Here is a 13,142-nt window from a genome sequence, read left to right on the forward strand (position 1 = left end):
TTGGTAATTGGCGAGGCAAGGGCATTAACCACGCTTAAGCGACTCACCGCAGGGTGTCTGTGTGCCGCTCCCTACACACACTTTCACCAGGGGATAAAGACACCAACCAACCTAAATAGTTTACTTATAAAGCCATGAAAAGGTCGAGCATGCCCTGTGTGTGTGTGTGTGTGTGTGTGTGTGTGTGTGTGTGTGTGTGTGTGTGTGTGTGTGTGTGTGTGTGGTACATACCTATTTGTACAGCACAGGAAGAGTTCTGCATTTATGGAACCCTATCTCCTGAACTTTCTATATCGACATGAAGCTTTTAAAACATTTCTACACTGGTGGCTTTCACATTTTCAATGATGAACAATTCCAACCATCCCTTAACATAACACTAATTGAGTACTTTTTCCTGTTCTTTCAAAAAAGCTTCTTGCCTAACTTCTTGTCATGACCTGTCAAATGTCTTCTGACTGATTAAGAAACCATAGCACCCTATCCACATCCAGGCCCCACAAACCTTCCAAGGTTTACCCCAGACGTATCACATGCCCTAGTTCAATCCACTAACAGCATTTCGACCTCAGTATACCACATTGTTCCAATTTGCTCTATTCCTTGCACACCTTGCTTTCTATCAACATATTTTTTTCTGTACATTAGCAAAGACAGCACAGGTAAATGGGGCCCTACAAAAGCCATCTCATTAATCTTTACAAAACTTCTGTAACAATTAGGAAGAAGGCTACATCCAATAAGCAGGACCACATGTCATAAAGTGTAGTAATGCTGTGTGTGTATATATGTGGGGAAAGTGCAGGAAATCTGAAAAGTAAGGGTTCAAAGTCTTCATTGTGATTTTTGCAGTGTGGGCATGAACGGTCCTGGGATGTGTGGAATCTGTGTTTGTAGTAATACAGAATTGTGTGATGTCCAGGGCACAGACAGGAAAGTGTGACTCATGTTTGTCTGGGGAGTGGGGTTTCAGATAGACATATGCCTGGTGGAATGGTGTTTATTACTGAGTTGGGAGAGTCGTCGTTTTGTGCTTATTGGGGCACTTCAATGTGTAAAGGTTCTGTCAGAGTTACATATGCTTTGGATGGAGGCTTCATATTTTCTGCTTGGTGATTTGGGTGGGAGGAGTCTAGTGCTGTTGCAAAAGAATTTACTGCTGAGCATTTTGAGGTAGGGTTGTACTGGGAGATCTTGTTTCATAGTGTAAGAGTTGAGTATTTGTGGTTCTAGTAGCTAGTGACTGTTATGAGTTTTCTATTTTGTGTGATTTGGAGCTTTGTTATATTTGCTTCTGAGAGGGTAGAACACCAGATAGATGAGGCACATTTTAGAGTGGAGCATGTGAAATATGTGAAGAGGATGCTAGGGGATTTTTTCTTGTCCAAATATGGTGCTTATTAGTGTGTTGAGGGAATTCAGTTTATGAGCTGCTTTTGCACTATTAATAATGTGGTGAGTGAATGTTGTTTGTGTCTTATGTGGTGCCTAGAATGATTGGCATTTTGTTGTGAGAGGGACTGTCCATTCAAGGTGACAGGAGGGTGTGAGCTGCATTAATGCCTGTATGGGGAAACAGAGTGACTGAAGACTTATGAGGAGATGTAAACATTCTGTTCTGGATGAGTCACTGTTCCAGCTGTGAAACGTATTACTGCATGTTTGTTATTGCTGCGGTTGTGCCATGGTGTTGTGAGGTGCTTGGAAGATCATCAGCATGTAAAAGGACTTTCATGTTGTAGTTTGCCAGAGGTAATGGGAGGTAATGTAGGATGATAGTGGAGAGGCCTGGAAAAAGAACTGCTTCTTAGGGAACTCCATTGTACAGTTTACATCTTTTAGAGGTGAAGCCATTGTGATTGACTTTAGTATGTTGTTGGCTAAGAAAACGGCCAGTCACTTTTTGTCACAGTTGTTAAGGGTGGTGTCAAGTAACTTTTGTGTGAGGATGTGCCAGGAGACAGTCCAAAGCTTTGTTGATATTGATTGCCACTAGCATTTTGAAAGAAAGGGACTGTAGCTGGTTGAAACTATCCAGGATGTGTTGTATGAAGTCAGTGTGTAGGGCTGTAGTGGAGTGGTTGGATTTGGAGGCCCTTTTGGATGATAATGCATAGAGATTCCTTGAATCACAGTCAAAGAAAAAACCTGTTTTACAGCCACAAGTTCTAATATGCACTCGATTTCAGCATACTAGTAAATAAGTAACAAGTCCATGTTTTTAATACAGTACCTATATAGGAAATTTCCTTTGACAGATGAAACATATAGAAAGGAAAAATATCATATTCAGCAATTTGATAAAAAAAAAATACTCACCCTGCCAGCATAGTATACAGAAGCACCCCTAAACTCCATATGTCACAAGCAGCGTCATAACCTTGTTTCTTCAAAACCTCGGGTGCAACAAAATTGGCAGTATAGCAGGGGGTCATTAGGAGCCCATTCTCTGCACGAAGTTGCTTTGCAAACCCAAAATCACATATCCTTAAGGATTCTGGACTGCCAGAGATGTCGGCATACATAATGTTTGAGGGCTTTAGATCCCTGTGTACAACCTGAAAGAGCAAAATGAAAGAAATTTTAAACCCAATCTTTTTTGTACTCAAGAAATTATGTACTATCACCTATTGAATAAATTCTAACACTGAATCAGTAAAAACTCTTTTAACTGTGACAGAAGACTAAACTGTAATGAAATAAACATGGTTCAATTTTCACTCTGTTTGAAAACGAACAAAAGGTTACATATTCTTTCCTTTAATAAACAGTTTTAACAGCCACAGTGGCATCACAGGCCATTAATGAAGACCCATCATCACTAGGAAACATTCACCATCCTCCTCTCCCACTTCAACATATACCTTCCTTCCCTCGTAAAATATCACTGCACTTGGTAAATTTCCATTCACCCCACATATTTGTAGCACCTTCCATTTATTTATTATACTTTGTCGCTGTCTCCCGCGTTAGCGAGGTAGTGCAAGGAAACAGACAAAAGAATGGCCCAACCCACCCACATACACATGTATATACATACATGTCCACATATGCACATATACATAACTATACATCTCAACGTACACATATATATACACACACAGACATATACATATATACACATGTACATAATTCATACTTTCTTTCATACTATTCGCTATTTCCCGCGATAGCGAGGTAGCGTTAAGAACAGAGGACTGGGCCTTTGAGGGAATATCCTCACCTGGCCCTCTTCTCTGTTCCTTCTTTTGGAAAATTAAAAAAAAAAAAAAAAATTCATACTGTCTGTCCTTATTCATTCCCGCTGCTACCCCGCCACACATGAAATGACACCCCCACTCCCCCCGCACACCCGCGAGATAGTGCTAGGAAAAGACAACAAAGGCCACATTCATTCACATTCAGTCTCTAGCTGTCATGTATAATGCACCAAAACCACAGCTCCCTTTCCACAACCAGGCCACACAACTTTCCATGGTTTACCCCAGACACTTCACATGCCCTGGTTCAATCCATTGACAACACCTTCCATAAAAGCTACAAACAAATTACTCTCATATGGTAAGTTTGTCAACCCTAGCAAATGTTCTCTTCACATTCAGAGTTGCCACAAGTATTTTTCACACACTTTCTTCAGAGTAAACACCTGGTCCACAAACATTCTATCTTTCCTGAAAACACATAGATCCTTGCTTATCAGCTGCTTTATGCATGACACCATTTTAGTCAACACCAAGAACAAATATTTTTCAAATGAAGGTGAAGAAAGAACCTACATGCATTATCTACCTCTAAGTGCAGCAAGAGATATCATCACAATGGATACATTAGAGAGAAGAGTCATACTAACCCCATTCTGATGAAGGTACTGGACGGCATTAGTTAAAGTAAGCAGCACAGCTGAAGCTTCCCTCTCCGAGAAGAATTTCTGCCGTAAGATCTTGTCTAGCAATTCACCACCCTTCATCATCTCCATCACTAAGTATACATGTGAATCATCTTCATAAACCTAAAACAATCATAAAATGAATTATAACATCTTTAGAAATAAAACATAGCTCAACTCTGGTAAATAAAGACATGTTTAACAGTACACTGAAAGTTATCAAATTTAAAGACTTTATGCCCACATAAAAAAAGATATGCCATACATTACAATGAAAGTAAAATGCCTGAAGACCTTATCCATAACATATCATATATTCATCACGTAACATTAAAATCAGTGCAATGTTCGTAACTCTATACGTCAAATTTTACCCTCTGACACTTATCCATATAGAAAAGGGGAGGTAATGAAGTAAGCAACATGAGTTAATACTTCCTACCAATGAGGTGCTACAATGACATGATTTACCATGATAAAATCTGTATATTTTCAACTGAACAAGTAATTCCCTAAAAAAAATTCAACAATGTATGTATACAGACATCTTAACTGTATTGTCATATCATCCTGTGAGATATAGCTGGAAGATAATCTATGTACCACACAGAGCTACTGTCAGCAGTTAGCTTCAACTGAAAATGTTACATGAGTAGCTATGATCACAACTATGGTGATACACAAATTACAGCTCTAAATTATCTGATTTTTTCAAATAGAAGTGGTACATAAGAGTGGACAGCAGTCCTTAAAAAAAATCCTAAGGATGAAATTGCTAAAAATGCTATTAATTACTGTGTATATGCCTTTTGTAGTTGAATCATATTAGCACATTCAGAATTCTAACAAACATTAATAAAGTGTAAAATATAAAAAGCAGATGTGTGCAAATAAGGCCACTGTTTGTCTATCATAATGGAACCATATTTAAGACAGAGGCAAATGTGCATAAATACTAACCTCACCCCCAAACAGGTGAATCATGGCAAACCTACACAGACTCCATCCAAAAACAAATGTGCACCCATCCTTTGCTCTCTGATATAAGCAATGTAATTAAAACCTTGTCAAGCTCTCCTACAACAGACCTCAACAACATATCAATCTTTCACATTAAACAGTTTTGTCTACTTACAGATATCCTCAGCAACTCCTGGCTACACAGTAAGATCCCCAACATCTGTACACTTGCCAACACACTACCAATCCCAAAGTATTCTCAACCATGCAACTCTCCCTCCTCCTTCTGCCCTATATCACTTCTGTTTTCAGTATGCAAAATCTATGAATCACAAAATCCATCCAAAAACAACTGCCCAACTATCCTTCACTCCCACTAATACCAGCAATGCAATTAAAAGTTGACAGAATTGTCCCACAACATACACTGACAACATAAACTTTCAAATAAAACACTTTAGCTCAATTCCAATCAAAGTACTTACAAATATCTTCAACCCATCCTGGTTATAAAATAAAATCCCCTACATGTGGACACCTGTGAACACAATACTAACCCAATAGCCCTCTAAACTACCCAACTCCCCCTCCTCCTCCTTTCCTATATCATTTATATCTCCAATATCCCAACTCTGCGAAAAACTTATCCACAACAGAAACAAGCAGAATATCCCACTAACACCTTCACAACATAACTTCAGGCACAATCACTCCACTATCACACTACACACACACGCACCTCACACAATATGCTCTAGATGGCTTCAACTAATTACAAACCCCTTCCAGCGCAATGCAAGTGGCTACAGCATTTGATGGTGTCCTCTGATACATTCTTACAAAGAAGATACTTCATAGCACCCTCCAAAACAATGACAAAATATGGTTGACCAACTTCAGAGCCAGCCACCATTCCAGTGGCTTACAATGGCTTCACTTCAAAAATCCTTAAAGTCTATAAAAGTGTGTCCAAAGGAGAAGTTCTTTATCTAACCCTCTTGATTTCTTCCAACATGACTTTCAGCAAAAAATGACATAGTCCTCTAATATGCACAATCACATAACAATATCCTGACACCACAGGAGCAACATCAAACATGAAGCACTGTATTAAACAAGTGGAACACTGGCTCACAAAGAAGAGAATGTTTTTATCTCCATATATGTCTTCAATCACTCTCTTAACCCCTGACACACATGAATCTAACCTATACCCTCCAGTCACCTTGCACTGACATTATCACTCATTAAAACTTCAACTATTTTATGCATCACTTACAATAAACACAATACCTTCATTCACAACATCAAGTACTACAATAAAAATGAAGCACACAAACTAAATGTCCTAAGAATAATAACAGGTACCAGATTTGGACAAGAAAAAGAATCCGTTAGCATCCTCTACAAACAATTTATCAGTTTCACCCTCAACTATATCTTACTAATCTGGTCATCCATCCGCTCAAAAGCAAACATAACAAAATTGAAAACTACAGAAAACTGAGTACTCAAAACAACCTCTGGATGCCTAAACAATGAAATAAAGATCCCTCTAAAATATTCCTACCTCAATTCTTTATAACAACACTGGACTCTTCCCACTCAAACCATTCGTTGTGTAGCTACCTACTCCATGCACAAATAAAAAGCCTATCTCTGACTCATACTTCAGCAATCTCTACTCACATATTCCCTCATCCCCAGCAAACACAACAATGACAAAACACATAAACACTGAAAAGACATGTGCCTCTTTATGAACATCTAATATACGCCTTGGATCCAAGCTTTGTCTCAAAAACTGCATATTACTTTGCTATTGTCATCTTTATTTTTCTCCTTTTAAGAGAATGGCTGGATTTTCAAAATATACAATTTTCTGTTATTCTCTCATCTGATATGGTAGTCTCATCACTCCAATTAAATACTTCATCAGAGGAGATATAGGACTAAACATATAATACTTATTGACTTATCAAAGTATGTATATTCACATGCTTTTGATAACCTCCACTCCATTCTCAATGAAAGAGGACAAAATTTTGGGAAATTTTGCATAAACGGAGTCCCCATTTTTATGATGTATGTTTCTGCAGCTCAATATGATAATCAAATTATCTCCTGTACATTGGGGTATTATGAATGAGGCCATCACTAAAGATCATCCAATTTCTTCCCATCATGTGAATCAGAGCCCTTTTGCATGCCACAGTGGAAGGGTGAAGGGAGACTTAAAATGAACTGAGTGAAATTAGCATGCACAGTGAATCACAATTATGCCTGAGGGGATCAGAATGATTTAATCACTCTGTCACAATGAAAACAAACACTGGATGTGCTTGAATGAGCTGTGAGAGTATGTGCATCCACTTTATGTTAATGAGAACATAATGACTATTGATACATGTAAAGAAAAATATTTATACAAAGCTGGCTATATTTTGACATCCATATGCAATGTGCTATATTGGATAATGCTTCTAAACACCTATATTCAGAAGGATAATGGCTTCAACATAGAATTGTAAGCCAGTGTTAATCATTTCTAGAATTCATTGAAGATACATAATCAACCTAAGTCATAACATACTGTTGATGTAATTATTGCACAGTAATATCCTTGGTACATTTAAAAGTAGAAATTAAACTGGGATGCTGCCTAAAATAATGACACGCACTAATACGAGAAATGCTTAACGAGAACATGGACATCAGACCCCACAGCCAAACCCTGCCAAAAGCTTTCAATGAACCAAGGGCTACATAAGAGGAATTCCCAAGAGTCTCACAAGATAACTAGATATTAGCAGTTTAGGAAAGGATAGCACTGTTGGATCTCTCATTGTGAAAGCCATGCTGATGATTGAGAGAAGACAATAGGATTCAAGATGCTTAAGAAAATTTGAGTCGAGATACTTGAAGCTTTTGGAAATAGTAGAAATACAAGCAATTGGGCTATAGCTTGAAGGGTTAGAATAGTTACCCTTCCTTGCATTAGGCTGTATCATTGTATGTTTCCAAGAACAAGGATAGGTTTTGCTTTTGAAGCAAAAGTGACACAAGCACACACAGATGTAAGTTCAAAAACACACCCCTTCAGAACACATGGATGGATGTCATTTGGTCCATATGCCTTGCTTATGTACAGAGAAAGAGGAGCTTTTGGGATGGTACAAACAAATATCATAGGGGAAAAAAGCAGGATAAGTAAGAAATGTATCAAGGCATAAAGGAATGTTATAGTCATTCAAGACAGAGTTTTAGCAGGAAAGAAAACAGAAAAGGGTTGCTCTATCAGGAGGGACAGGTAATGAATCGTTATAACAGACATGTTATGGAAACATAATAAAACATAAGATGGCATAGATACTTTTGGTCAGTGGGACAAGAAAGAACCAACACTAGAAGAAGAGAACTATGTTTTGGAGAAGAGTTAGTCACCGAGAATGAGGGGATATATATGTTATGGTTGCGAGGCATTCGCTATAGAAAGGGTTGTACGGAGGAGGGTAGATGTGTTGGAAATTAAATGTTTAAGGACAATATGTGGTGTGAGGTGGTTTGACCGAGTAAGTAATGAAAGGGTAAGAGAGATGTGAGGTAATAAAAAGTGTGGTTGAGAGAGCAGAAGAGGGTGTGTTGAAATGGTTTGGACATGTGGAGAGAATGAGTGAGGAAAGATTGACAAAGAGGATATATGTGTCAGAGGTGGAGGAAACAAGAAGCAGGAGACCAAATTAGAGGTGGAGGGACAGAGTGAAAAAGATTTTGAGAGATCATGGCCTGAACATGCAGGAGGATGAGAGGCATGCAAGGAATATATATGTCATATATAATATACCCAAGCACACACAAAAGCTAACACAGGAAACAGGGATCACATATGAAAACACTTTTAAAATTATGAATTATTTACTGACAAAGTAAAAGTTGCAAAACTGCGATGAAATAATTGCAGAGAGAAAATAAAATTCACCCAGTAAATCTTGGGAACTGCTGGGTTGGACTACTAGGAGCAGCACAGGCTTCTCTGACTCTAATCCCTGGAACTAATAAGGAAGGAGTACAATGTCATCTACACTTGAAAAATACTACAAGACTTGGCCTATGAGTGCATGGAGGTATAACCATCTACACAAAATTAAGAATGGGCAGGTGTCTGCATGCTCAGGTCTACCACTGCCACGGGAATATCCAAACACTATGAAGAGCCAACTTTCGTATCCAAGAGCTGCATTTCTTCAATAAAAGCCAAAACACATCAGCAACCTCAAGGGTTTATCTGATACCTTCAAAGGTTGTATATACAAGTTTCTTCAGGCTGTGCCTAATAAACCTTCTCTAAACAAATACAAGGCATGCGGAGTGGCTGTATCTAACTTGATCTGACAAAACTGCAGTAATGCTAGAAGGAAAGTAATGCAGACATTGTTCCCCATGATGAGTGGTGAACCTAAGCCCCAAACCTCTTCGAGTAATTTCAGATCTATTGAAAGTATGTACATGAGAGGCAGGTGGGAAGAGTTGTTAATAGAATGAAAATGAACAGTGCATGAAACACTGTGGGAATAAATACGTAAGGGTCTCAATGGAGGAATATGTGTAAATGTGCTATCAAGGACTAAATTAGTTGCCAAAGTCTTAGGGTCACAAAGGGCATATACGAGACAAAGATAAAAGCAAAAACACTTACATCTCTTAAGGAAATAATATTTGAATGATGACCATATCTGTACAATATCTCAATCTCTTCTTGGCAGTCCCGAGTCTTTTTGGGAATGATCTTAACAGCATATTCTTGTCTAGTTGCTCGATGAACGCAACGCCGACAAACACTGTAGCTGCCTCGACCCACCTCTTCACATATATCGTATTCATCATGTACACTATTTGGTTTCACACCTGATAATCTCTGCAGGGAAAATAATACACATATAAGAGTATATACATTTTACAATATAGGAATCAAATATATCTATGCAGATCATAAGTACCAAAAACTGTCATTATGCAATAATCAGGAACAAAAATTCAAGATGAAGCAAAAGACTGACAATATGCTCACAGGAACTTTCTTGAATCCATTTTTCCTCCATGTTTACCATTTCCAGCAAAAACAAAGTAGGGTCAGGATTGGATGAAGAATGACCTCAACCTCTCACATCCACTCTCCACTTTTAGATGATCCTTTGGTTTTCCCAGACCATTTCATATACCACATTTCAGCCCTGTGCTGCACTTCATCCCATGTATGCCACATTTCTCCAATTTGCTCAATCCCATGCATGCCTCTTACCCTTCTGAATGTACAGGCCCTGGTAACTTGAAACCTCTATCACTACATCCATCTATCTTCCTCCCCCCCCACCACTTTTCTCCCACCACATCTGAAACGTATATCCTCTTAGTTGGTCTCTCTTTTCTTATCCTCTCAGCATGTCCAAACCATTTCCACATACCTTGGGTAGCTCTCTCAATCATAATTCACTTACCACACATCCTTCTCACAGATATTCTTTATGCAATCAACCCAACATGATGTATACACAAAAATGATCAGAAACTATCATACAGAATGTAAGTAATGATACAGGTATGGTTATTCAATCTGGCTCCATCTTAATATCCAAGTGGAATATTGCTAAAATAAGCAATCTTTATGTCACTGGTAAATCAGTCTTGATGTCAACTAAAAACTCCTCAGGAGAAAGAACACTTCCCACATATTCCCTGCGTGTCGTAAAAGGCAACCAAAAGGGGAGGGAGCGGGATGCTGGAAATCCTCCCCTTCAGTTTTTACTTTTCCAAAAGAAGGAACAGAAAGAGGGTCCAAGAGAGGATTTTAACTCTCAGGCTCTGTCTTCTGTTCTTAATACTACTTCGCTAATGTGGGAAATGGTGAATATGTATCAAAAAAAAAATAATGACTTATAAATCACAGTAAAACTGTTTTTTCCCTTAAAGAAAAGAGTACCTGAAAAGTATATGATGTCCTTGTAATGTTTTAGGCAAAACTGCACAAATCACCCTTACCATCATGCACTTATAGCTATTATATATGTGCCCATCACATTGACTTTCATATATATATATATATATATATATATATATATATATATATATATACATATGTTCACCATTTTGCACATCAATGAGAAAGCACCTGAAGCACAAATAAATGACCTCATTTGTTCACATTTACTCTAAAGATGTTGTATATAATGCACCCAAACCAGATCCCACTATTCACAACTAGGCCCCACAAACCTTTCCATAGTTTATCGTGATTACTTCATATGTTCTGGTTCAGCCCACTGATAGCACATCATCCCTGTATACCACATTGCTCCAAATCACTCTACCCCTAGCACCCCTCAAACCCTCCTGCATGTTCAGGCTCAGAACATTCTTGTGCTCCATCTTCCCACTCTTGATCTTATCAAAATAAAAGCTTTCTTACTGCTTCTTGGTCCCAGTGGTCCCAGGTCAGTATAAAATAACTAAGATGACTTTGTTCACTTGTAAGACAGGAATGGCTTACTCACTATATGCAGGTGTTTGAGAAGGATAGGCACTTTAGAAGTTTCAACTTCCTACTTACGTTAGTTTGCAAGAAATACTTTTAAACTATGTGATCGCTAGAAATACTTTCAAACTATTGGTTCTATGAAGTGCAGTATACTAACACTATCTGACATATCATGTTAGATTAAACCTGACATACCTTGCTAAGTGCAGTTGTTTTCTCAGTAGTGTGTGATGGCATCATTTCAACCCCATCAACATGGTCGTCTAATAAAAAAGGGGCAACAAAACTGAAGCCCTTAAACATCTGGTGAGCATTGGCACTTGGAGGAACACCCGGAGAATCTGAAAGTTACCTCACAAGTAACATACTACGTATTTAATGACAAAAGAAGCAATGCAATAGCTACTTGTCAAAATGACCATCAATTTTTGATATACACTTATAGGTCATCATTTTGTCATATGAACAAAGAAAATTATTTTGGTATGAAAGTAAATGGTTGTAAAACAAAACAAAAAAAACTGTAAATTTCAAAATAATTGTCTAGCATAATACCAACCTCTAGGTGTCCGTGTGGTGAATTCCTGATCAAAGTAAAAAGTATCATCTGCTTTTGAAACTGCTGGCTTGAAAGGTGGTTCGATTTCCTTACTATACAGTTTATTCCAGTCAATAGATGCAAAGAATGGGTGACGTTTCAGCTCCTCTACTCCCTCTGGACCTGTAGGATTCCAGGCAATGTATTTCAGATACTCTCCATGATTTCCCTTGGAAACACTTTCAAACATTATGCATTTGCTCACTGCAGGTAAGAGAAGCATGATAAAAGCTATGTACTGATGCGTATAGAATTCATACATACTGAGCCTTACAATGACCTTGGTATATAATACATACAAATATTCATTTTTTGGTGCATTCTACATGACTGCTAGTGTGTGGAAGTAACTTTTGAAGAATGAAAAACTGTTTCTTTCTAGGGCAGTGTCCCACAAGCTGAATCTCTTGATCACCAGGGTCAAATTCTCTAATCTCTGACCTTGTATTCATTTTCAAAAGGTGGGGGATTTTTTTTGTTTTTTTGGGGGGGCAATAATATAAAAAAATGTGCTGGTGGGACACCACCCCAAAAAAAGTTTTTCAATCTTTGAAATTTACTTTTCTCCTCAGGATCAATCTGCCCTATAAGCTGAGAGTAAACCAACAAGGAGGTGGTGAGTCAGATGAAAAATTTGTTAAGTACAGTTATGTCCATAAACATACATTAGAGGTAATCCTATTGCTCACAAGTAATCTCTGCCCCACAATGCTCTGCAAGGTTGATCCTTGATGTCTATCATAGGGTAATGCCTGACAAAAGTGCTTGAGAAATGCTAAAGACCTCTTTTTTCATCTATAAGGGCAGGGTTTTCAGAAAAGCCAAGCTAGAGGCTACTTTTTTCATATCATGAGCTCTGACATGCAAGCCAGCTTGGAGAGAAACACGAAAAACAAATCCATGAAAAAATATTCCTTGCAGTGAGGGCTTCAAACTGCTCAGGAAAAAAAAAAATGCTGTACCCCTCAATAAATGCTTGTGATCACAAGGAAGTCTCCAAGAGATCTACCCAGGCATAATACATGATGTTTTTCAGAAGCTATCCTCTAAGAAGCAACCATAATTAAGGTATTTCATATCTTCCTTTTTTCAATCTCTGTCAAAAACCCTGGATTTTGACTGAACTTAACCCATGACATATTATTACCAAAAATGAACAAATGTCT

The 13,142-nt window shown here is 38.1% G+C and overlaps 1 protein-coding gene across 7 annotated transcripts in view; it reads right to left on the bottom strand.

Moving 5' to 3' along the window:
• S6kII (Ribosomal protein S6 kinase II) overlaps positions 1-13,142 on the bottom strand; it is a 590,862-nt gene that overhangs the window by 87,950 nt on the left and 489,770 nt on the right. For all 7 annotated transcript variants that reach the window (XM_071675707.1, XM_071675706.1, XM_071675709.1 and 4 more), the window contains 5 exons: positions 11,938-12,099; positions 11,574-11,719; positions 9,543-9,761; positions 3,851-4,009; positions 2,320-2,558 (listed from right to left, as the gene is read on the bottom strand). In XM_071675707.1, the coding sequence (XP_071531808.1) occupies positions 2,320-2,558; positions 3,851-4,009; positions 9,543-9,761; positions 11,574-11,719; positions 11,938-12,099 (925 nt within the window). The remainder of the gene's footprint in view (positions 1-2,319; positions 2,559-3,850; positions 4,010-9,542; positions 9,762-11,573; positions 11,720-11,937; positions 12,100-13,142) is intronic.

This window comes from Panulirus ornatus, chromosome 21, assembly GCF_036320965.1.
Source record: "Panulirus ornatus isolate Po-2019 chromosome 21, ASM3632096v1, whole genome shotgun sequence".
Classification (NCBI taxonomy): Eukaryota; Metazoa; Arthropoda; class Malacostraca; order Decapoda; family Palinuridae; genus Panulirus; species Panulirus ornatus.